General features: G+C 43.0%; 1 protein-coding gene across 1 annotated transcript in view; it reads right to left on the bottom strand.

The window, feature by feature from the left end:
- Nucleotides 1-22,981, bottom strand: part of LOC123723756 (cadherin-related family member 5-like) — a 40,324-nt gene that overhangs the window by 158 nt on the left and 17,185 nt on the right. Inside the window, exons 3-18 of the mRNA XM_045700354.1 lie at nt 9,094-9,162; nt 6,361-6,563; nt 6,160-6,216; nt 5,963-6,055; nt 5,696-5,782; nt 5,461-5,571; nt 5,033-5,203; nt 4,854-4,944; nt 4,130-4,236; nt 3,772-3,972; nt 3,531-3,662; nt 3,351-3,429; nt 1,398-1,591; nt 1,253-1,273; nt 580-971; nt 1-353 (exon numbers count right to left, since the gene is read on the bottom strand). The exon at nt 1-353 is cut by the window's left edge and continues 158 nt beyond it. Of these exons, the coding sequence (XP_045556310.1) occupies nt 1-353; nt 580-971; nt 1,253-1,273; nt 1,398-1,591; nt 3,351-3,429; nt 3,531-3,662; nt 3,772-3,972; nt 4,130-4,236; nt 4,854-4,944; nt 5,033-5,203; nt 5,461-5,571; nt 5,696-5,782; nt 5,963-6,055; nt 6,160-6,216; nt 6,361-6,563; nt 9,094-9,162 (2,361 nt within the window). The remainder of the gene's footprint in view (nt 354-579; nt 972-1,252; nt 1,274-1,397; nt 1,592-3,350; nt 3,430-3,530; nt 3,663-3,771; nt 3,973-4,129; nt 4,237-4,853; nt 4,945-5,032; nt 5,204-5,460; nt 5,572-5,695; nt 5,783-5,962; nt 6,056-6,159; nt 6,217-6,360; nt 6,564-9,093; nt 9,163-22,981) is intronic.

Here is a 22,981-nt window from a genome sequence, read left to right on the forward strand (position 1 = left end):
TCCAATCCCTCACTCTCTCCACTCCTTCGCTGGTCCCAGTCCCCTCCTCCTCTCCACCACTGGCAGGGATCTCAGTCGTGATGTCATTGTCGTAGTCTGTTATCAGGAATGTGGGCTGTATGTGAGAATAGAGTCTCACCAGCTCTTCATCCTCATCATCATCACTGGTCCTGATGGCCTCTTCATCCCCCAGGAAGCAGTCATCATCACCGATGGAGGCTGTCTCAGGGCTGTGTGTGGAGGGTCTGCGCTCCTCAGGGTACCCTGGTTGTCCTACCTGCTCTGGGCAGGGTGCAGGGGTATGTGTTTGCCCTGGGGTGGGTTTAGGTGGGGTGTCCCTACCCTGTCCTGCTCTGGACAGAGTGGAGTAAGTAAAGGTGTGTGATTATATCCTGTACACTCAGGATTGTGTATCGGGTTTGGAGTAGGTGAGAAAGGGAGAGGTGTGGTAGGTGAGGTAGGAGGGGGTGTGGGGTGAGGGGGTGAGTTGATCGGAGTGGGAGGAAGTAAAGGTGTGTGTACCTGCTGTTGGTTAGGTGAGGTAGGTGTCTCTTCTACCTGAGTGGGTGTACCTATTGCATCTGCAACAGGGGAGGGTGTGTAGCTAAAGGTGAGTCTGTCTGATCCATGGTAGGTGTAGGTGATGGGTGTGTGGGGGTACTAGAGCTGGAGTTGCCCAGGAGTTGAGTGGATGTCTTGAGTAGTTCAGGTGTGATGGTTGTAGCAGGTGTATGGGTGGAGTTGTGTGACGCAGGGCCATGATTGGGGTCTGTATGAGTGGAGCTGGCTAGTATAGGCTGGATGTAGGTTGTTGAGGGTGTAGCTATGGGTAAAGCGTTGAATGGAGAAGGGTCCGAGTCTGCAGGTGTGTAGATGCTCTGACCGCCCAGGAGCTTGGAGGTGGAGGTGCTTAGACCCTCCTTTTTGAGCTTCACCTCATCAAGGACTGGCATGGGGCTACTGTGACTCACCTGGGGAGAAAAGACACAAATCGACATGGCTGACTGACTGTCTCACTGATACACTATGTGATGTTAGCTCACTTGCTCCTGTATCTATTAACTCACCAGTTGGAAAGGTTACCACACACACACACACACACACACACACACACACACACACACACACACACACACACACACACACACACACACACACACACACACACACACACACACACACACACACACACACACACACACACACACACACACACACACACACACAAGTAGAGAGAAGAGTAAAGACTCACCAGTTGGAACCATTGTAATCTCTAGACCAGCAGGGAAGATAAAGCAGAGAGACACACAGGTCAGTGCACAGGACCAGAATGTCTAAATGTTAGAGGTTAAAAGTTAAAAGGGTAGGGGTCAGGGTGAAGTGTCAGTATATCTCACCACATTGGGGTGTTTTCCCTGTGCTATACAGCCCCTGTCCTCTGGGTCCTTCAGTCCTTTGTATGTCCTGAGGACATGCTGCAGTGCATACAGAGCGCAGCCTAACAGAGTCAGCCCCAGGATGACCACACCCATAGCCTTGCCTACTGCACAGCTACCATGGAGACGCCCGTCCCCCAATGGGCCCTGAGGGACTGCACACACATATAGTACCTGTCAAAGGTTTGGACACACCTACTCATTCAAGTGTTTTTCTTAATTTTTTACTATTTTCTATGTTGTAGAATAATAGTGAAGACATCAACACTATGAAATAACACATATGGAATCATGTAGTAACCAAAAAGTGTTAAACAAATCAAAATCTATTTTATATTTGAGTTTCTTCAAAGTATCCACCCTTTGTCTTGATGACAGCTTTGCACACTCTTGGCATTCTTTCAACCAGCTTCATGAGGTAGTCACCTGGAATGCATTTCAATTAACAGGTGTGTCTTGTTAAAAGTTAATTTGTGGAACTTCTTTCCTTCTTAATGCATTTGAGCCAATCAGTTGTGTTGTGACAAGGTAGGGATGGTATACCGAAGATAGCCCTATTTGGTAAAAGACCAAGTCCATATTATGGCAAGAACAACTCAAACAAGCAAAGAGAAACGACAGTCCATCATTACTTTAGACATAAAGGTCAGTCAATCCGGAAAATTTCAAGAACTTTGAAAGTTTCTTCAAGTGCAGTCGCAAAAACCATCAAGCGCTATGATGAAACTGGCTCTCATGAGGACCGCCAAAGGAAAGGAAGACCCAGAGTTACCTCTGCTGCAGAGGATAAGCTCATTAGAGTTACCATCCTCAGAAATTGCTGCCCAAATAAATGCTTCACAGAGTTCAAGTAACACACATCTCAACATTAACTTTTCAGAGGAGACTGTGTGAATCCGGCCTTCATGGTTGAATTGCTGCAAAGAAACCACTACTGAAGGACACCGATAATAAGAAGAGACATGTTTGGGCCAAGAAACACGAGCAATGGACATTAGACCAGTGGAAATCTGTCCTTTGGTCTGATGAGTCCAAATTTGAGATTTTTGGTTCCAACTGCCGTGTCTTTGCGAGACACAGAGAAGGTGAACGGATGATCTCTGCATGTGTGGTTCCCACCGTGAAGCATGGAGGAGGAGGTGTGATGGTGTGGGGGTGCTTTGCTGGTGACACTGTCTGTGATTTATTTAGAATTCAAGGCACACTTAACCAGCATGGCTACCACAGAATTCTGTAGCGATACGCCATCCCATCTGGTTTTTGCTTAGTGGGTCTATCATTTGTTTTTCAAAAGAACATCGACCCAACACACCCCAAGGCTGTGTAAGGGCTATTTCACCAAGAAGGAGAGTGATGGAGTGCCGCATCAGATGACCTGGCCTCCACAATCACCCGACCTCAACCCAATTGAGATGGTTTGGGATGAGTTGGACCTCAGAGTGAAGGAAAAGCAGCCAACAAGTACTCAGCATATGTGGGAACTCCTTCAAGACTGTTGGAAAAGGTAAAGGTAAAACTGGTTGAGAGAATGCCAAGAGTGTGCAAAGCTGTCATCAAGGCAAAGGGTGGCTACTTTGAAGAATCTAAAATCTAAAATATATTTTGATTTGTTTTACACTTTTTTGGTTACTACATGATTCCAAATGTGTTATTTCATAGTTTTAATGTCTTCACTATTATTCTACAATGTAGATAATAGTACAAATTAAGAAAAACCCTTGAATGAGAAGGTGTCCAGACTTTTGACTGGTACTGCATGCGCACTTACACTGATGATGATGAACTGTAGAGCAAGTACGACCACACAAATTGTAATTGTGTGTGTGTGTGTGTGTGTGTGTGTGTGTGTGTGTGTGTGTGTGTGTGTGTGTGTGTGTGTGTGTGTGTGTGTGTGCGTGCGTGCGGCTGTGTTACCTATTTGTCCTTCATACAGCACCTCCACCTTTATGAGAGCCGTGGCCATGTCACCTGACTCCAGATCCACAGCCACTACCTGCAGGATATCATCATCATCATCATCATCATCACCACCAATGTAGCTTGTCCATCATTACGTTGCTCTCTCGTATACTGTTCTGTCCAATCAAAGCCCACCTTCAGACTGTGTTTCTGTGATGGCCGTAGCTGATTGGTCCTGGCGATCAGAAGCCCCTCCTGTGTGATGTGGTAAAACTCTGTGTGATTGGACGAGGACCTTAGGGAGTAGTGCATCTTGGGATTAATCCCCTACCAATTGAGAGAAGAGAGAGTTGAAGTTACAGAATATTACACAATGCATAGTCCAGCTGTGTGTATGAGCGTGTGTGTGTGTGTGTGTGTGTGTTTGTATGCATACATCAGAGAAGTCCCTGTCCTGTATCTGTAGCAGCAGCACGGTGTTTCCGTAAGTGTTGACCAGTGAGGCAGGGCTGTTGCCTTCAGTGACAAAACCCCGGTATTCGGCCCGACCAAACTGGGGAGGAAAGCGGTTGACAGCCACAACACGGACCACCACTGTGGCAACTGAGTACTTCCTAGGGTCATTCCTCTGGTACGCCTGAGGAAGGGGAGAGAGTTTTCAGTTATTTAGAGTCTCTGTAGTCGTGTGTGTGTGTGTGTGTGTGTGTGTGTGTGTGTGTGTGTGTGTGTGTGTGTGTGTGTGTGTGTGTGTGTGTGTGTGTGTGTGTGTGTGTGTGTGTGTGTGTGTGTCTCACCATGACCCGTAGGCGTAGTGTGGGTGTCAGTAGTCTGTTCTCTACTTCTTTCATCAGACGCACCTCCCCTGTCAGCTCATCCATCACAAAACGCCCATTATCAGCCCCTGACAACATATATTGTCAACAGTGTTGGGGAGTAGTGAACTATATGTAGTTAAACTAGTAATATAGCTACATTTTGCAGTAGCTTGGTGGTAGTTGAACTAAATTTAAATTTAGGTAGTGTTTTCAGTATTTAATTACTTTTTTGCCAAGTAGCAGTGTAGCTAACTACTGGAACTACACACATATTTTTTTGCAAATATTTAATTACATTTGGGTGAAGTTGGCAATTATTTCCTTTCTCGGCATCAGACCTGCCTAATTCTCACTTACAACATCGTTTTTCTGTTTAATAGGCTAAATTGCACATTCTGCTAACATATGACCCCAAAGTGATCTGTTCTTGCAATTTGTAGTCTGTGACATAACAGATTTACATATGATAATTTTTCATCAAGTAGTTTGGATGTAGTGAACTACTTTTTCAGAGTAACTTTAGTTAAGTAAACTATAATTTTCTTAAGAGTAGGTTTAGTTTAGCTTAACTTTTTCCAGTGTGAAGTAATTGGTAGCCTTGTAAACTATACTGTTTATCAACTCCCAATACTACGTTGCATTTCATTCTAAAGATAAACGATGGTGGTTTGTATGTGTGTGTATGTGTGTGTGTGTGTTGTACCTGACAGGATGCTATAGCTGAGAGGTGAGCTGAGGCCTCTGTCTCCATCCACAGCATTGATCGGCCCAGGAGAGAAGTCCAGAAGAACGTCCTATAACAGAGACAACATTAACACAATACATCAGTCCCTAACCCCTAACACCTACCACCAACACCTAACCCTAACCCTGGGCACTAACCTGTTCGCCTTCTGTGATGTTAACCGTGTAGACGGGGTTGGTGCAGACACGATGCGATTGGTCGTTAGAGGGGGGCGTGCACGGCAGGAATTGTGGGTACTGGTCATCTCCGTCCAGGATATTCACGGTCAGGATGGCACTGGTGTTGAACTTCTCCACAGTATTCATCTCCTACACACACGCAAACACACGCACACGCACACACACACACACACACACACACACACACACACACACACACACACACACACACACACACACACACACACACACACACACACACACAGACCGTATATCAGACTGAGATATTAGTTCCAGTCATGCAATCTGATTGGTTAAAGGTGTGCATTATTCACAAAATATATCAAGCAGATGGTAGGCACAGCCAAGTTCTTTCTGTAACCATAGGCTAGGTGCATTTAGTGTACCGAAGCATATATGGTGATCTTCAGTTGTGTTTTGGTCTCGTAGTCCAGAGGCTTGGCCAGTATCACCTCTCCACTGTTAGGGAGATCCACTCTGAAGTAGGCAGCATCAGGCTGGAACAGAGACCACACACAAATACTGTACACACTCATTTCAATGCAGAAGTATTTTTTATTTATTTGATACAGTAAGGAGATCTGGTATTTATTTATGTATAAAACTTTATTGATACTGTACCGAGGTCTGGTCGATGGAGTACATTATGGTGTCGCCATCTGCATCTGTGGCCTGGACTGTAAACATCACTGTCTTCACCTCAGCCAGCTAGACATGGACATCACGCAATAATCGGCTTCAGTTTATGTCTGTATTTGTGTGTGTGTGTGTGTGTGTGTGTGTGTGTGTGTGTGTGTGTGTGTGTGTGTGTGTGTGTGTGTGTGTGTGTGTGTGTGTGTACTGTATATGTGTGCGTACGTGAGTATGTATGTAGTATAGCCTACTTACCTCACTGATGCTGCGGGGCTGTATGGTGCTCTCCACAAACTCAGGAGTGTTATCATTCTCATTCAGAATCTCCACCATGATCCTGTACTCACTCTGAAACACACACACACACACACACACATTTAGAAGTTTTGGATCCATAGTAATATCACTTGGTATAAAGGACAAATATATTTCCAGATATGTACAGTCTCTACCTGCACGGTGTCCTCCTCATAGCAGGTCAACGCTGCCATCAGGACTGGGCCCTGCACCTGAGACACACACACACAGACACACACACAACATATATAATGCTTCATATCTGCACATGACCTTGCTGAGTGTTGTTGTTTGAGTCAACTAAACCAAGACAGAACCCTGTCATCATTGTGACGAATTTGTGATAATGTTTTTACCTCCCGGTCCAGAACTCTATCCAATGGGGCATTGAGTCTGATGCTCCGCCTTTCTAGGAAGAACCAATCAGCGTCCTCCCCAGTTAGGCTCCAGACAACATCATTGGCTGTCAGCTCAGTGTTGAGCTCAGCGATGAGTTCTCCTATCATGCTGTTCTCTTTGACCGTGGAAAACACATCCTGGCCCTCCAGACATGGGTTCCCTGACAATCAGACAAGCTTGTGATTAGCAGAGTAGTCAATCAGACAAACAGTTTGATGTGATTGATTAGGATCCCCATGGCAACAGCTAGTCTTACATAACAAAAAAGAGATTACAGAATTTAAAAAATATAATTTCCATACATTTAAAAACATGAACATGTAGTGTGTGTGTGCATCTATCAGTTACACATACATGTCAGTACATACACACAACAAGTAGGTCACATGGTGGATAGGTGTTGTGCCGTGAGGTGTTACTTTATTTGTTTTTTGAATCCAGGTTTGCTGTTCACTTGCGCTATATAAGATGGAAGTGAGTTCCATGCGCTCATGGCTCTGTATAATACTGTACGTCTCCTTGGATTTGGTCTGGACCTGTGAACTATGAAAATACCCCTGTGGCATGTCTGATGGGGTATGTGTATGTGTCAGTGCTGTGTGTAAGTTGACTATGAAAACAATTTGACATTTCCAACACATGAATGTGTCTTATAAAAACCAGAAGTGACGCTGTCAGAATTCCCCTCAACCCTTAGCCAAGAGAGACTGGCATGCATAGTACTCATATATAGCCCTCTGATTACAATGAAGAGCAAAAAGTGCCGCTCTGTTCTGGGCCAGCTGCAGCTTAACTAGGTCTTTCTTTGCAGCACTTGACTACATGACTGGACAATAATCAAGATAAGATAAAACTAGAGCCTACTGGACTTGCTTTGTGGAGCGTGATGTCAAAAAAGCAGAGCATCTCTTTATTACAGACAGACCTCTCGACATCTGTACAACCATTGAATCTATATGTGTTGTGCATGAAAGTTTACAATCTTAGGTAACACCAAGTAATTTAGTCTCCTCAACTTGTTCAACAGCCACATCATTCATTACCATATTCATCTGAGGTCTAGAACATAGGGAATGAATTGTACCAAATACAATGCTCTTAGTTTTAGAGATGTTCAGGAACAGTTTATTACTGGCCATCCATTCCAAAACTGACTGCAGCACTTTGTTAAGTGTTTCAGTGACTTCATTAGCTGTGGTTACTGATGCGTATATGGTTGAATCATCAACATACATGGACACACATGTTTTGTTTAATGCCAGTGGCAGGTCATTGGTAAAAATAGAAAAGATGAGGGCCTAGAGAGCTGCCCTACGGTACACCACACTTTACATGTTTTATATTAGAAAAGCTTCCATTAAAGAAAACCCTCTGAGTTCTAGTAGCTAGATAGCTCGGAATCTACAATATGGCAGAGGTTTTTCATTTAACCTTTAATTAACCAGGCAAGTCAGTTAAGAACAAATTCTTATTTACAATGACATCCTACCAGGGAACAGTGGGTTAACTGCCTTGTTCAGGGGCAGAATGACAGATCTTTACCTTGTCAGCTCGGGGATTCAATCCAGAAACCTTTTGGTTACTGGCCCAAAGCTCTAACCACTAGGCTACCTGCCTAGTGGTAAGAGGTTGAAAGCCATAACACATACATTTTCTCAACAACTGGTTATGGTCAATAATATCAAAGGCTGTACTGAAATCTAACAGTACAGCTCCCACAATCTTCTTATCAATTTCTTTCAACCAATCATCATTTGTGTCAGTGCAGTACATGTTGAGTGCTCTTCTCTATAAGCATGCTGAAAGTCTGTTGTTAATTTGTTTACATAGAAATAGCATTGTATTTGGTCAAACCCAAATTTTCCCAACAGTTTGATGAGAGCTGGCGGCAAGCTGATAGGTCTGCTGTTAGAACCAGTAAAGGCCGCTTTACCACTCTTGAGTAGAGGAATGACTTTGGCTTCGCTCCTGGCCTGAGAACAAAGACTTTCCTCTAGGCTCAGATTAAAGATACAGTATGACAGATAAAAGTGTCTATAGAGTCAGCTACCATCCTAGTAGCTTTCCATCTAAGTTGTCAATGCCAGGAGGTTTGTCATTATTGATTGATATCGATTTTTTTCACCTCTCCCACAATAACTTCCCAAAATTCAAAAGTTACAATGCTTTTCTTTTATCATTAGTTTTTAATGCATGAGTACAATGGCTCAGTGTTTGTTGTTGGCTTTTCCTGCATAAGTTTGGCAACTTTGTCAATGACGTAATCATTAAAATAATTGGCAAAATCAAATGGTTTTGTGATGAATAAGCCATCTGATTTGATGAAAGATGGAGTTTAATTTGTCTTTCTGCCCATAATTTCATTTAAATTATATCATTGATCTTGGCTTCATAATACAGTTTATTCTTCTTTTTGATGAGTTTAGTCACATAATTTCTTAATTTGCAGTAAGTCAGCCAGTCAGATGTGCAGCCAGACTTATTAGCTTTGTTTTAAGCCACACAGGGAACACAATTTCTACTGACAACCAACACCTTGTATAGGTATTTATAGGTTATTTCACATCATAGATTTAAATCAATAAAAAGGGACATTCTGGCAAAGCAATAATAAACACACAGGTCTACAGCAAGGGAGAAGCTTAGCGGAATGATGGGTACATTTGCCATAAACATATGCCGGTACTTACAATTTTCTCCTCTCACAGTTTGGTCTAAACCAGGGTCACCACTCCCGTCCTCTGAAGACACGCCATCTTCTACAATGGTAAAGAGATGCCCTGAACGAACCAAAACAGTCAACCTCTATACACAGCTTAATTGGAAACTGCCCTTAATTATTACGATGTGGAACACTTGCTGCTGGCATGCCAGTCGACATCAACAAAATACTACAAATTACGGTTGAAGTCAGAAGTTTACATACACCTTTGCCAAATACATTTGAACTCAGTGTTTCACATTTCCTGACATTTAATCCTAGTAAAAATTCCCTGTCTTAGGTCAGCTAGGATCACCACTTTATTTTAAGAATGTGAAATGTCAGAATAATAGTAGAGAGAATTATTTATTTCAGATTTTATTTCTTTCATCACATTCCCAGTGGGTCAGAAGTTTACATACACTCAATTGTACTTGGTAGCATTGCCATTAAATTGTTTAACTTGGGTCAAACGTTTCTGGTAGCCTTCCACACGCTTCCCACAATAAGTTGGGTGAATTTGGCTCATTCCTCCTGACAGAGCTGGTGTAACTGAGTCAGGTTTGTAGGCCTCCTCGCTCGTACACACTTTTTCAGTTCTGCCCACAAAGTTTCTATAGAATTGAGGTCAGGGCTTTTGATGGCCACTCCAATACCTTGACTTTGTTATCCTTAAGCCATTTTGCCACAACTTTGGAAGAATGCTTGGGGTCTTTGTCCATTTGGAAGACCCATTTGTGACCAAGCTTTAACTTCCTGACTGATGTCTGGAGATGTTGCTTCAAAATATACACATAATTTTTCTTCCTCATGATGCCATCTATTTTGTGAAGTGCACCAGTCCCTCCTGCAGCAAAGCACCCCCACAACATGATGCTGCCACCCCAGTGCTTCACGGTTGGGATGGTGTTTTTCGGCTTGCAAGCCTCCCCCTTTTTCCTCCAAACATAACGATGGTCATTATGGCCAAACAGTTCTATTTTTGTTTCATCAGACCAGAGGACATTTCTCCAAAAAGTACAATCTTTGTCCCCATGTGCAGTTGCAAACCGTAGTCTGGCTTTGTTATGGCGGTTTTGGAGCAGTGGCTTCTTCCTTGCTGAGCGGCCTTTCAGGTTATGTCGATATAGGACTCATTTTACTGTGGATATAGATACTTTTGTGCCTGTTTCCTCCAGTATCTTCATAAGGTTCTTTGCTGTTGTTCTGGGATTGATTTGCACTTTTCGCACCAAAGTACGTTCATCTCTAGGAGACAGAACGTGTCTCCTTCCTGAGCGGTGTGATGGCTGCGTGGCCCCATGGTGTTTATACTTGCGTACTATTGTTCATACAGATGAAAGTGGTACATTCAGGCGTTTGGAAATTTCTCCCAAGGATGAAACAGACTTGTGGAGGTCTACCATTTGTTTTTCTGGGGTCTTGGCTGATTTCTTTAGATTTTTCCATGATGTCAAGCAAAGAGGCACTGAGTTTGAAGGTAGACCTTGAAATACATCCACAGGTACGCCTCCAATTGACTCAAATTATGTAAATTAGCCTATCAGAAGCTTCTAAAGCCATGACACCATTTTCTGGAATTTTCCAAGCTGTTTAAAGGCACAGTCAACTTAGTGTATGTAAACTTCTGATCCGCTGGAATTGTGATACAGTGAATTATAAGTTAAATAATCTGTCTGTAAACAATTGTTGGAAAAATGACTTGTGTCATGCACAAAGTAGATGTCCTAACCGACTTGCCAAAACTATAGTTTGTTAACCAGAAATTTGTGGAGTGGTTGAAAAAGGAGTTTTAATGACTAAACTTCCGACTTCAACTGTACTATATAATTCTGTAGTAAACTGTAGTATATTGTAGAATCCTATACTCCACACTGTATTATACCTTGATTGTGTAGTGCTTGCTTTTATATGTCCTGCATGTCCTCCCCTAATAAGGTTGCCAGGGAAACACATATTTCAAATTGTTTGTGTTATTTATCTGTGTCAAACAAGCAAACCTAATCCTATAAACTTTAATAAACTGATCTTGTTCTTTATATCTGCCTCTGTACTGTTTCCCTTTAATCGGCCTACGACCTGCATTTAACATTTAATGTTACAATTGTTATAAAAATGGAATGTTATTAATGTTAATGTTAGAATTGTAATAAAAATGTATATATTTTTGAAAGGTGTTGTCTGGGCCGTTGCATTGCTCAGAACTGACCCAACTCAATAGGTGGCCTGTCACGAACCTGTGTGTCTTATGTTCTGATTCAGTTGTTCCTCTAAACAGTAACTGGCATGGTCTGGTAGTTGTGCCATTTTAGCTAACCCTAGTCAGCAGGGGTTACTACAATATACTACAGTCGAAGGTGCAAGGTGTTGACTAATACAGAGAAGTCTGCAAAAACACAACAGTGAATACTATAGTATACTATAGCCATGTCCTCAAAAACATTACAGTGAATACTACAGTAAAGTCAGCAAAAACACTACAGTGAATAATATAGTATTCTACAGTCATGTCCGCAAAAACACTACAGTGAATACTGATGTAAAGTCTACAAAAACACAACAGTGATATTACAGTATACTACAGTCATGTTCGCAAAAACACCACAGTAAACACAATAGTATAAAGAAATATGTTTTTATTGTCACCAGGTTTGGGTAGGTTACTGTCGAAATGTTATCCGTTACAGTTACTAGTTACCTGTCCAAAATTGTAATCAGTAACGGAACATTAAGATTACCCAAACTCAGTCAAATAATCTGATTACATTCAGTTACTTTTGGATTACTTTCCCCTTAAGAGGCAGTGAAAGAAGACAAAAATGTATGTTACCAATTGAACAAAATCCAGGATAAATCAATATTTAAGTTTACATAGCTGGCCATATATGGATGTTAAATTTGACATTATGGGTTGGTTATGTAGGCCTCTAACCCATCGTTTTCTAATACATATAATACATGATTAAATTATATCATTACATTAAAAACCAAAGTCTATCAGAATTCCAGTCATTCCAATAAATGTTATACCCCTTGAACTTAAAGAATAGGACTTGGAAATATGGAAATATATATGAGCCAAATTGTTTTACCTGATCATGACCCCAAAACGAAGGACTTATTAGTCAGCCCTACTCTGTTGTTTATGATTTTGTTGTCATGGAGAACTGATTGGACTCATTTATTCAAGTTAAAAAATAAAGGCTGTGCTCATGGAATGACATGCTTTGAGCACTACTGAAAAGAGCTATTTACATGTGAAAAATGAATGCCATATGCTGCAATTGCTATTGGCCTATTGTTTACCTTTTTGTTGGTGTCACATTGATATCTTCATAATATGCAACAAAAATAAAACGGTCGCCCGCCTCTGTTTTGGTAAAGAGCTGAGGGATGGGCCTGGAGAAATGTAACCACTCTGAGATTAATTGACAGAGCTACGAAAGCAAGGACTGGCCATCCATGATATCTTGCAGACTTGTTTACGTGCTGCTGTGTGTTTTGTTGCCGATCTTACTTTGCTACCTGACTACTTCACGGTTTTTACTTTTTCATTACCGTATATTTTTAGTTTTTCCCTCACTCAACTTTTTTTCATTCAACTTTTTTCACCCCGGAGGTTTTATCTGGACATGGTTCGTCAGGACTTCAAACAGCCGAAGCTAAGTAACATTAACATGATGCCTTCTAATTGCACTCGTTGTACTTATAATATACAGGAGAACGATCGCCTTACGGCGAGGATAGCTGTGCTGCAAGCCCAGCTTCAGACGCAATCGTTAGGCAAGGGTAATTTCAGTGTAGGAAAGGATGAAACAGCGTCTGTGCCACCAGTAAGTACAGATAGTAACATTAGTATAAACCCCCTCGCACGGTCCCCGTAGCCGGACAACTTTCTCATGGCTTCTGGAGGGAAACGCTGTAGGAATGCTCAACCGGTGTCGCTTATTCAGCCAACAGAAACTTTCAACCGGTTCTCCCCATTAAGCAGCGAGTCGGAGTCGGAGGCCGAAACTTCTCTGGTCTCTGCTCCTCCTGTTATGGGGTCTGAGACGCTGAAACCTCCCACCATTAGCTCTGACAAATTGAAAACCCTAGTCATTGGCGACTCCATTACCCGCAGTATTAGACTTAAAACGAATCATCCAGCGATCATACACTGTTTACCAGGGGGCAGGGCTACCGACATTAAGGCTAATCTGAAGCTGGTGCTGGCTAAAGCTAAAACTGGCGAGTGTAGAGAGTATAGTGATACTGTTATCCACGTCGGCAACAACGATGTTAGGATGAAACAGTCAGAGGTCACCAAGCGCAACATAGCTTCAGCGTGTAAATCAGCTAGAAAGATGTGTCGGCATCGATTAATTGTCTCTGGCCCCCTCCCAGTTAGGGGAGTGATGAGCTCTACAGCAGAGTCTCACAACTCAATCGCTGGTTGAAAACTGTTTTCTGCCCCTCCCAAAAGATAGAATTTGTAGATAATTGGCCCTCTTTCTGGGACTCACCCACAAACAGGACCAAGCCTGGCCTGTTGAGGAGTGACGGACTCCATCCTAGCTGGAGGGGTGCTCTTATCTTATCTACGAACATAGACAGGGCTCTAACTCCTCTAGCTCCACAATGAAATAGGGTGCAGGCCAGGCAGCAGGCTGTTAGCCAGCCTGCCAGCTTAGTGGAGTCTGCCACTAGCACAGTCAGTGTAGTCAGCTCAGCTATCCCCATTGAGACCGTGTCTGTGCCTCGATCTAGGTTGGGCAAAATTAAAGATGGCGGTGTTCGCTTTAGCAGTCTCACTTGTATAAAGACCTCCTCCATTCCTGCCATTATTGAAAGAGATTGTGATACCTCACATCTCAAAATAGGACTACTTAATGTTAGATCCCTCACTTCACAGGCAGTTATAGTCAATGAACTAATCACTGATCATAATCTTGATGTGATTGGACTGTCTGAAACATGGCTTATGCCTGATGAATTTACTGTGTTAAATGAGGCCTCACCCCCTGGTAACACTAGTGACCATATCCCCCGCGCATCCCGCAAAGGCGGAGGTGTTGCTAACATTTACGATAGCAAATTTAAATTTACCCCCAAAAAAACAACAACGACGTTTTCGTCTTTTGAGCTTCTAGTCATGAAATCTATGCAGCCTACTCAATCACTTTTTATAGCTACTGTTTACAGGCCTCCTGGGCCATATGCAGCCTTGTAGTCATCACAGATAATATTCTAATTTTTGGTGACTTTAATATTCACATGGAAAAGTCCACAGACCCACCCCAAAAGGCTTTTGGAGCCATCATCGACTCAGTGGGTTTTGTCCAACATGTCTCTGGACCTACTCACTGCCACAGTCATACTCTGGACCTAGTTTTGTCCCATGGAATAAATGTTGTGGATCTTAATGTTTTTCCTCATAATCGTGGACTATCGGACCATCATTTTATTACGTTCGCAATCGCAACAAATAATCTGCTCAGACCCCAACCAAGAAGCATTAAAAGTCGTGCTATACATTCTCAGACAACCCAAAGATTCCTTGATGCCCTTACAGACTCCCTCTGCCTACCCACAGATGTCAGAGGACAAAAATCAGTTAACCACCTAACCGAGGAACTCAATTTAACCTTGCGCAATACCCTAGATGCAGTTGCAGCCCTAAAAACTAAAAACATTTGTCATAAGAAACTAGCTCCCTGGTATACAGAAAATACATGAGCTCTGAAGCAAGCTTCCAGAAAATTGGAACGGAAGTGGCGCCACACCAAACTGGAAGTCTTCCGACTAGCTTGGAAAGACAGTACCGTGCAGTATCGAAGAGCCCTCACTGCTGCTCGATCATCCTATTTTTCCAACTTAATTGAGGAAAATAAGAACAATCCGAAATTTATTTTTGATACTGTCGCAAAGTTAACTAAAAAGCAGCATTCCCCAGGAGAGGATGGCTCTCACTTCAGCAGTGATGAATTCATGAACTTCTTTGAGGAAAAGGTCATGATCATTAGAAAGCAAATTACGGACTCCTCTTTAAATCTGCGAATTCCTCCAAAGCTCCGTTGTCCTGAGTCTGCACAACCCTGCCAGGACCTAGGATCAAGGGAGACACTAAAGTGTTTTAGTACTATATCTCTTGACACAATGATGAAAATAATCATGGCCTCTAATCCTTCAAGCTGCATACTGGACCCTATTCCAACTAAACTACTGAAAGAGCTGCTTTCTGTGCTTGGCCCTCCTATGTTGAACATAATAAACGGCTCTCTATCCACCGGATGTGTACCAAACTCACTAAAAGTGGCAGTAATAAAGCCTCTCTTGAAAAAGCCAAATCTTGAACCAGAAATTATAAAAAACTATCGGCCTATATCGAATCTTCCAGTCCTCTCAAAAATTTTAGAAAAAGCTGTTGCGCAGCAACTCACTGCCTTCCTGAAGACAAACAATGTACACGAAACGCTTCAGTCTGGTTTTAGACCCCATCATAGCACTGAGACTGCACTTGTGAAGGTGGTAAATGACCTTTTAATGACATCAGACCGAGGTTCTGCGTCTGTCCTCGTGCTCCTAGATCTTAGGGCTGCTTTTGATACCATCGATCACCACATTATTTTGGAGAGATTGGAAACCCAAATTGGTCTACATGGACAAGTTCTGGCCTGGTTTAGGTCTTATCTGTCGGAAAGATATCAGTTCGTCTCTGTGAATGGTTTGTCCTCTGAAAAATCAACTGTAAATTTCGGTGTTCCTCAAGGTTCCGTTTTAGGACCACTATTGTTTTCACTATATATTTTACCTCTTGGGGATGTCATTCGAAAACATAATGTTAAATTTCACTGCTATGCGGATGACACACAGCTGTACATTTCAATGAAACATGGTGAAGCCCCAAAATTGCCCTCGCTAGAAGCCTGTGTCTCAGACATAAGGAAGTGGATGGCTGCAAACTCTCTACTCTTAAACTCGAACAAAACAGAGATGCTTGTTCTCGGTCCCAAGAAACAAAGAGATCTTCTGTTGAATCTGTCAATTAATCTGGATGTTTGTACAGTCGTCTCAAATAAAACTGTGAAGGACCTCGGCGTTACTCTGGACCCTGATCTCTCTATTGAAGAACATATCAAGACTGTTTCAAGGACATCTTTTTTCCATCTACGTAACATTGCAAAAATCTGAAACTTTCTGTCCAAAAATGACGCAGAAAAATTAATCCATGCCTTTGTTACTTCTAGGTTGGACTACTGCAATGCTCTACTTTCCGGCTACCCGGATAAAGCACTAAATAAACTTCAGTTAGTGCTAAATATGGCTGCTAGAATCCTGACTAGAACCCAAAAGATTGTATCATATTACTCCAGTGCTAGCCTCCCTACACTGGCTTCCTGTTAAGGCAAGGGCTGATTTCAAGGTTTTACTGCTAACCTACAAAGCATTACATGGGCTTGCTCCTACCTATCTTTCCGATTTGGTCCTGCCGTACATACCTACACGTACGCTACGGTCACAAGACGCGGGCCTCCTAATTGTTCCTAGAATTTCTAAGCAAACAGCTGGGGGCAGGGCTTTCTCCTATAGAGCTCAATTTTTATGGAATAGTCTGCCTACCCATGTGAGAGACACAGACTCAGTCTCAACCTTTAAGTCTTTACTGAAGACATATCTCTTCAGTAGGTCCTATGATTAAGTGTAGTCTGGCCCAGGGGTGTGAAGGTGAACGGAAAGGCTGGAGCAACGAACCGCCCTTGCTGTCTCTGCCTGGCCGGTTTCCCCTCTTTCCACTGGGATTCTCTGCCTCTACCCCTATTACGGGGCTGAGTCACTGGCTTACTGGTGTTCTTCCATGCCGTCCCTGGGAGGGGTGCGTCACTTGAGTGGGTTGAGTCACTGACGTGGTCTTCCTGTCTGGGTTGGCGCCCCCCCTTGGGCTGTGCCGTGGCGGAGATCTTTGTGGGCTATACTCGGACTTGTCCCGGGATGGTATGTTGGTGGTTGGAGATATCCCTCCAGTGGTGTGGAGGCTGTGCTTTGGCAAAGTGGGTGGGGTTATATCCTACCTGTTTGGCCCTGTCCGGAGGTTTCATCGGATGGGGCCACAGTGTCTCCTGACCCCTCCTGTCTCAGCCTCCAGTATTTATGCTGCAGTAGTTTATGTGTCGGGGGGCTAGGGTCAGTCTGTCACATCTGGAGTATTCCTCTTGTCTTTTCCGGTGTCCTGTGTGAATTTAAATATGCTCTCTCTAATTCTCTCTTTCTCTTTCTTTATTTCTCTCTCTCGGAGGACCTGAGCCCTAGGACCATGCCTCAGGACTACCTGGCTTGATGACTCCTTGCTGTCCCCAGTTCACCTGGCCGTGCTGCTGCTCCAGTTCCAACTGTTCTGCCTGCAGCCATGGAACCCTGACCTGTTCACCGGACGTGCTACCTGTCCCAGACCTGTTGTCCCAGACCTGCTGGAACCCTGACCTATTCACCGGACGTGCTACCTGTCCCAGACCTGCTGTTTTCAACTCTCTAGAGACAGCAGGAGCGGTAGAGATACTCTCAAAGATCGGCTATGAAAAAGCCAACTGACACTTACTCTTGTGTTACAGACTTGTTGCACCCTCGACAACTACTATGATTATTATTATTTGACAATGCTGGTCATTTATGAACATTTGAACATCTAGGCCATGTGCTGTTATAATCTCCACCCGGCACAGCCAGAAGAGGACTGGCCACTCCTCATAGCCTGGTTCCTCTCTAGGTTTCTTCCTAGGTTTTGGCCTTTCTAGGGAGTTTTCCTAGCCACCGTGCTTCTACACCTGCATTGCTTGCTGTTTGGGGTTTTAGGCTGGGTTTCTGTACAGCACTTTGTGATATCAGCTGATGTAAGAAGGGCTATATAAATACATTTGATTTGAAATCGGCATTATTGTTTTAACCATTTTATTAGGCTATACAGTGTTTGTTTACATTTACAATGTTTACAAACATTGGAGGAAAACAAGCTTATATTTTGGGTTCTAGTGGAGTGTGACAGTTGAACTAAGCTCATGAGGCATTTATAAGTCATATTCTTCAAGAATCAAGGGTTAATATATATATATATATAGTACCAGTCAAAAGTTTGGAAACACCTACTCATCCAAGGGTTTTTCTTAATTTTTTACATTTTCTACATTGTGGAATAATAGTGAAGACATCAAAACTATGAAATAACACATATGGAATCATGTTGTAACGAAAGAAGTATTAAACAAATCAAAATATATTTTAGATTCTTCAAAGTAGCCACCATTTGCCTTGATGACAGCTTTGCAAACTCTTGGCATTCTCTCAAACAGCTTCATGAGGAATGCTTTTCCAGTCTTGAAGGAGTTCCCACCTATGATGAGCACTTGTTGTCTGCTTTTCCTTCACTCTGATGTCCAACTCATCCCAAACCATCTCGATGTGGTTGAGGTCAGGTGATTGTGGAGGCCAGGTCATCTGATGCAGCACTCCATCACTCTCCTTCTTGGTCAAATAGCCCTTACACAACCTGGAGGTGTGTTTTGGGTCATTCTCTTGTTGAAAAACAAATATTAGTCGCACTAAGCGCAAACCAAATGGGATGCCGTATCGTTACAGAATGCTGTGGTAGCCATGCTGGTTAAGTGTGCCTTGAATTTTAAATAAATCACAGACAGTGTCACCAGCAAAGCACACCCACACCATCACACCTCCATGCTTCACGGTAGGAACTACACATGCAGAGATCATCCATTCACCTACTTTGCGTCTCACAAAGAGAAGACGGTTGGAACCAAAAATCTGACATTTGGACTCATCAGACCAAAGAACAGATTTCCACTGGTCTAATGTCAATTGCTCATGTTTCTTGGCCCAAGCAAGTCTCGTATTATTATTGGTGTCCATTAGTAGTGGTTTCTTTGCAGCAATTCAACCATGAAGGCTGGATTCACACAGTCTTCTCTGAACAGTTGATGTTGAGATGTGTCTGTTACTTGAACTCCGTGAAGCATTTATTTGGGCAGCAATCTGAAGCTGGTAACTCTAATGAACCTCTGCAGCAAAGGTAACTCTGGGTCTTCCTTTCCTTTGGCGGTTCTCATGAGAGCCAGTTTCATCATAGCGCTTGATGGTTTTTTGCGACTGCATTTTAATACATTTGAAAAGTTATTGACATTTTCCGGATTGACTGACCTTCATGTCTTAAAGTAATGATGGACTGTCATTTCTCTTTGCTTATTTGAGCTGTTCTTGCCATAATATGGACTTGGTCTTTTACCAAATAGTGTCACGTCGGTATGAAGGATCGGGAGACAGGCGCAGGAATGCGTAATAGGGTTTTTTATTTCCCAAATTACAGAGTCCCGTGTAAAGGCACGGGGACGAAGACCAAACAAACACGTATACAAAACACAGGGTAGAAACCCAAACAAAAGAGTGAGGAGTACCTCAAATATATACGTGGCACGAAAGCCAAAACAACACAGCACAGGTACTCACACGAACCAACGGACATTGTAACAATAATCGACAGGACAATGGTGAACAAAGGGCACACTTATACAATTACTAATCAAATGGGAATAGGGACCAGGTGTGCGTAATGACAGTTCCGGAGGCATCCGTGACAAATAGGGCTATCTTCAGTATACCACCCCTAACACAACTGATTGGCTCAAATGCATTAAGAAGGAAAGAAATTCCACAAATTAACTTTTAACAAGGCACACCTGTTAATTGAAATGCATTCCAGGTGACTAGCTTATGAAGCTGGTTGAGAGAATTCCAAGAGTGTGCAAAGCTGTCATCAAGGCAAAGGGTGGCTACTTTGAAGAATCTCAAATATAAAATAGATTTTGATTTGTTTAACACTTTTTGGTTACTACATGATTCCATATGTGTTATTTCATAGTTTTGATGTCTTCACTGTTATTCCACAATGTAAAAAAAAAATATGATTAAGGAAACCCCTGGAATGAGTAGGTGTATCCAAACCTTTGACTGGTACTGTATTCATATCCATTGATTCTTGAGGAATATAACTTATAACCTAACTTACAACCTTATAACCTAAGCCTCATGAGCTTAGTTCAACTGTCACATTCCACGAGAGCCCAAACTTTTGACTGGTACTGTATATATATATATATATATATATATATATGTACATATTTAAATATAAATAATTTATAACTCCAGAAATGGATGTAGCAACTACATATTGCCCCTTTAAGTCTATCGAAAGTGTCAGAGTTTGAGCATGTGTCCATTAGGCCTATGGATATATATTTTTTTCAGCATGAATTAGATTGAGCACTAAAAGCCCCACTGTTATTCCATAGGCTGGGATCCGCACTATGCAGCTGTTGCCAGAGCGCATTTTTCACTGGCTGTCCACTGGTTTGAAAAACAATAATTGATAGGCAGCTTAAACTTCTTAATTTCAACCATTATTGGGTTCAAATACACATTTAGATTTGTGAATAGTCATCCACAACAACCACAATCCGTAAGGCGCAAATAGATAAATGAGAGAGCAGCAGTATGATTCGAATCAACATGCCCCCATTAACATCGACGGAGCTGTAGTGGAGCGGGTCAAGAGTTTAAAGTTCTTTGGTGTCCACATCACGAACTATCATGGTCCAAACACACCAAGACAGTTGTGAAGAGGGCACGACAACACTTTTCCTCCTCAGGAGAATGAAAAAATGTGGCATGGGTCCTCAGATCCTTAAAAAGTTCTACAGCTGCACCATCGAGAGCATCCTGACTGGTTGCATCACTGCCTAGTATGGCAACTGCTCGGCATCTGACCATAAGGCGCTACAGAGGGTAATACGTACGGCCCAGTACATCACTGGGGCCAAGCTTCCTGACATCCAGGACCTATATACTAGGCGGTGTCAGAGTAAGACCCCAAAAATTGTCAAAGACTCCAGTCACCCAAGTCCTAGACTGTTCTATGGCAAGCGGTACCGGAGCGCCAAGTCTAGGACCAAAAGGCTGTTTAACAGCTTCTACCCCCAAGCCATAAGACTGCTGAACAATTAATCAAATGGCCACCCGGACTATTTAATGGCAAGATGGCGCCGACAGAAAGGGCTGCCTTGCTTCTAGTCCTTAGGAAACTTTGCAGTATTTAGTTTTTTTTATGTATTATTTCTTACATTGTTAGCACAGAAAATGTTAAGTGTTAATACATACAGCCAGGAAGAACTATTGAATATCAGAGCGACATCAACTTACCAGCACTACGAACAGGAATACAACTTTCCCAAAGAGGATCCTTTGTCCGCACCACCCAGGGCATTTGTACTGATTCCAGAGTCCGACCCAAAACAATGCCACCGGAGAAGAGGGAGACTGGAGCGGACTTCTGATCACCACCCACCGCTTCCGAGTATATTACTCGCTAATGTCCGGTCCCTAGATAACAAGGTCGACGAAATCAGGGCAAGGGTTGCTTTCCAGAGAGACATAAGGGATTGTAACATACTCTGTTTCAGGGAAACATGGCTCTCTCGGGATATGTTGTCGGAGTCGGTACAACCACCTGGATTCTCAGTGCATCACGCCGACAGGAATAAACATCTCTCCGGGAAGAAGAATGGCGGGGGTGTATATTTCATGATTAATGACTCATGGTGTAATTGTAACAACATACAGGAATTCAAGTCCTTTTGTTCACCTGACATAGAATTCCTCACAATCAAATGCTGACAGTATTATCTCCGAAGAGAATTCTCTTTGGTTATTGTCACAGCCGTGTATATCCCCCTTCAAGTCGATACCATGATGGCCCTCAAGGAACTTCACTGGACTTTATGCAAACTGGAAACCATATATCCTGAGGCTGCATTTATTGTAGCTGGGGATATTAACAAATTCTATCAGCATATCGATTGTAGCACTCTCGCTGGAAAAACACTGTACCACGATTACTCTAACTTCCGCAATGCATACACGGCCTTCCTTTCAGCAAATCTGACCACGACTCTATTTTGCTCCTCCCTTCCTATAGGCAGAAACTCAAACAGGAAGAACCTGTGCTAAGGACTACTCAACGCTGGTCTGACCAATCGGAATCCCTGCTTCAAGATTGTTTTGATCATGCGGACTGGGAAATATTCTTGGTAGCCTCAGAGAATAATATCGACGTATACGCTGGTTCAGTGAGCAATTTTATAAGGAAGTGTATAGGAGATGTTGTACCCACTGTGACTAATAAAACCTACCCTAACCAGAAACCGTGGACAGATGGCGACATTTGTGCAAAACTGAAAGCGGGAACCACCTCATTTAACCATGGAAAAGTGACTGTGTAATTGTGTCCTGGACTTCCTGACGGGCCGCCCCCAGGTGGTGAAGGTAGGAAACAACATCTCCACTTCGCTGATCCTCAACACTGGGGCCCCACAAGGGTGCGTGCTCAGCCCCCTCCTGTACTCCCTGTTCACCCATGACTGTGTGGCTATGCACACCTCCAACTCAATGATCAAGTTTGCAGACGACACAACAGCAGTAGGCTTGATTACCTAAAATGACGAGACAGCCTTCAGGGAGGAAGTGAGGGCTCTCGGAGTGTGGTGTTCAGGAAAACAACCTCTCACTCAACGTCAGCAAAACAATGGAGCTGATTGTGGATTTCAGGATACAGCAGAGGGGAGCACTCCCCTTATCCACATTGAAGGGTCAGCAGTGGAGAAGGTGGAAAGTTCCTCAGTGTACAGATGACCGACAAACTGAAATGGTCCACCCACAAAGACAGTGTGTTGAAGAAGGCATAACAGCACCTCTTCAACCTCAGGAGGCTGAAGAAATTTGGCTTGTCACCTAAAACCCTCACAAACTTTTACAGATGTACAATTGAGAGCATCCTGTCG

The sequence above is a fragment of the Salmo salar genome, chromosome ssa17 (genome assembly GCF_905237065.1).
Source record: "Salmo salar chromosome ssa17, Ssal_v3.1, whole genome shotgun sequence".
NCBI lineage: Eukaryota > Metazoa > Chordata > Actinopteri > Salmoniformes > Salmonidae > Salmo > Salmo salar.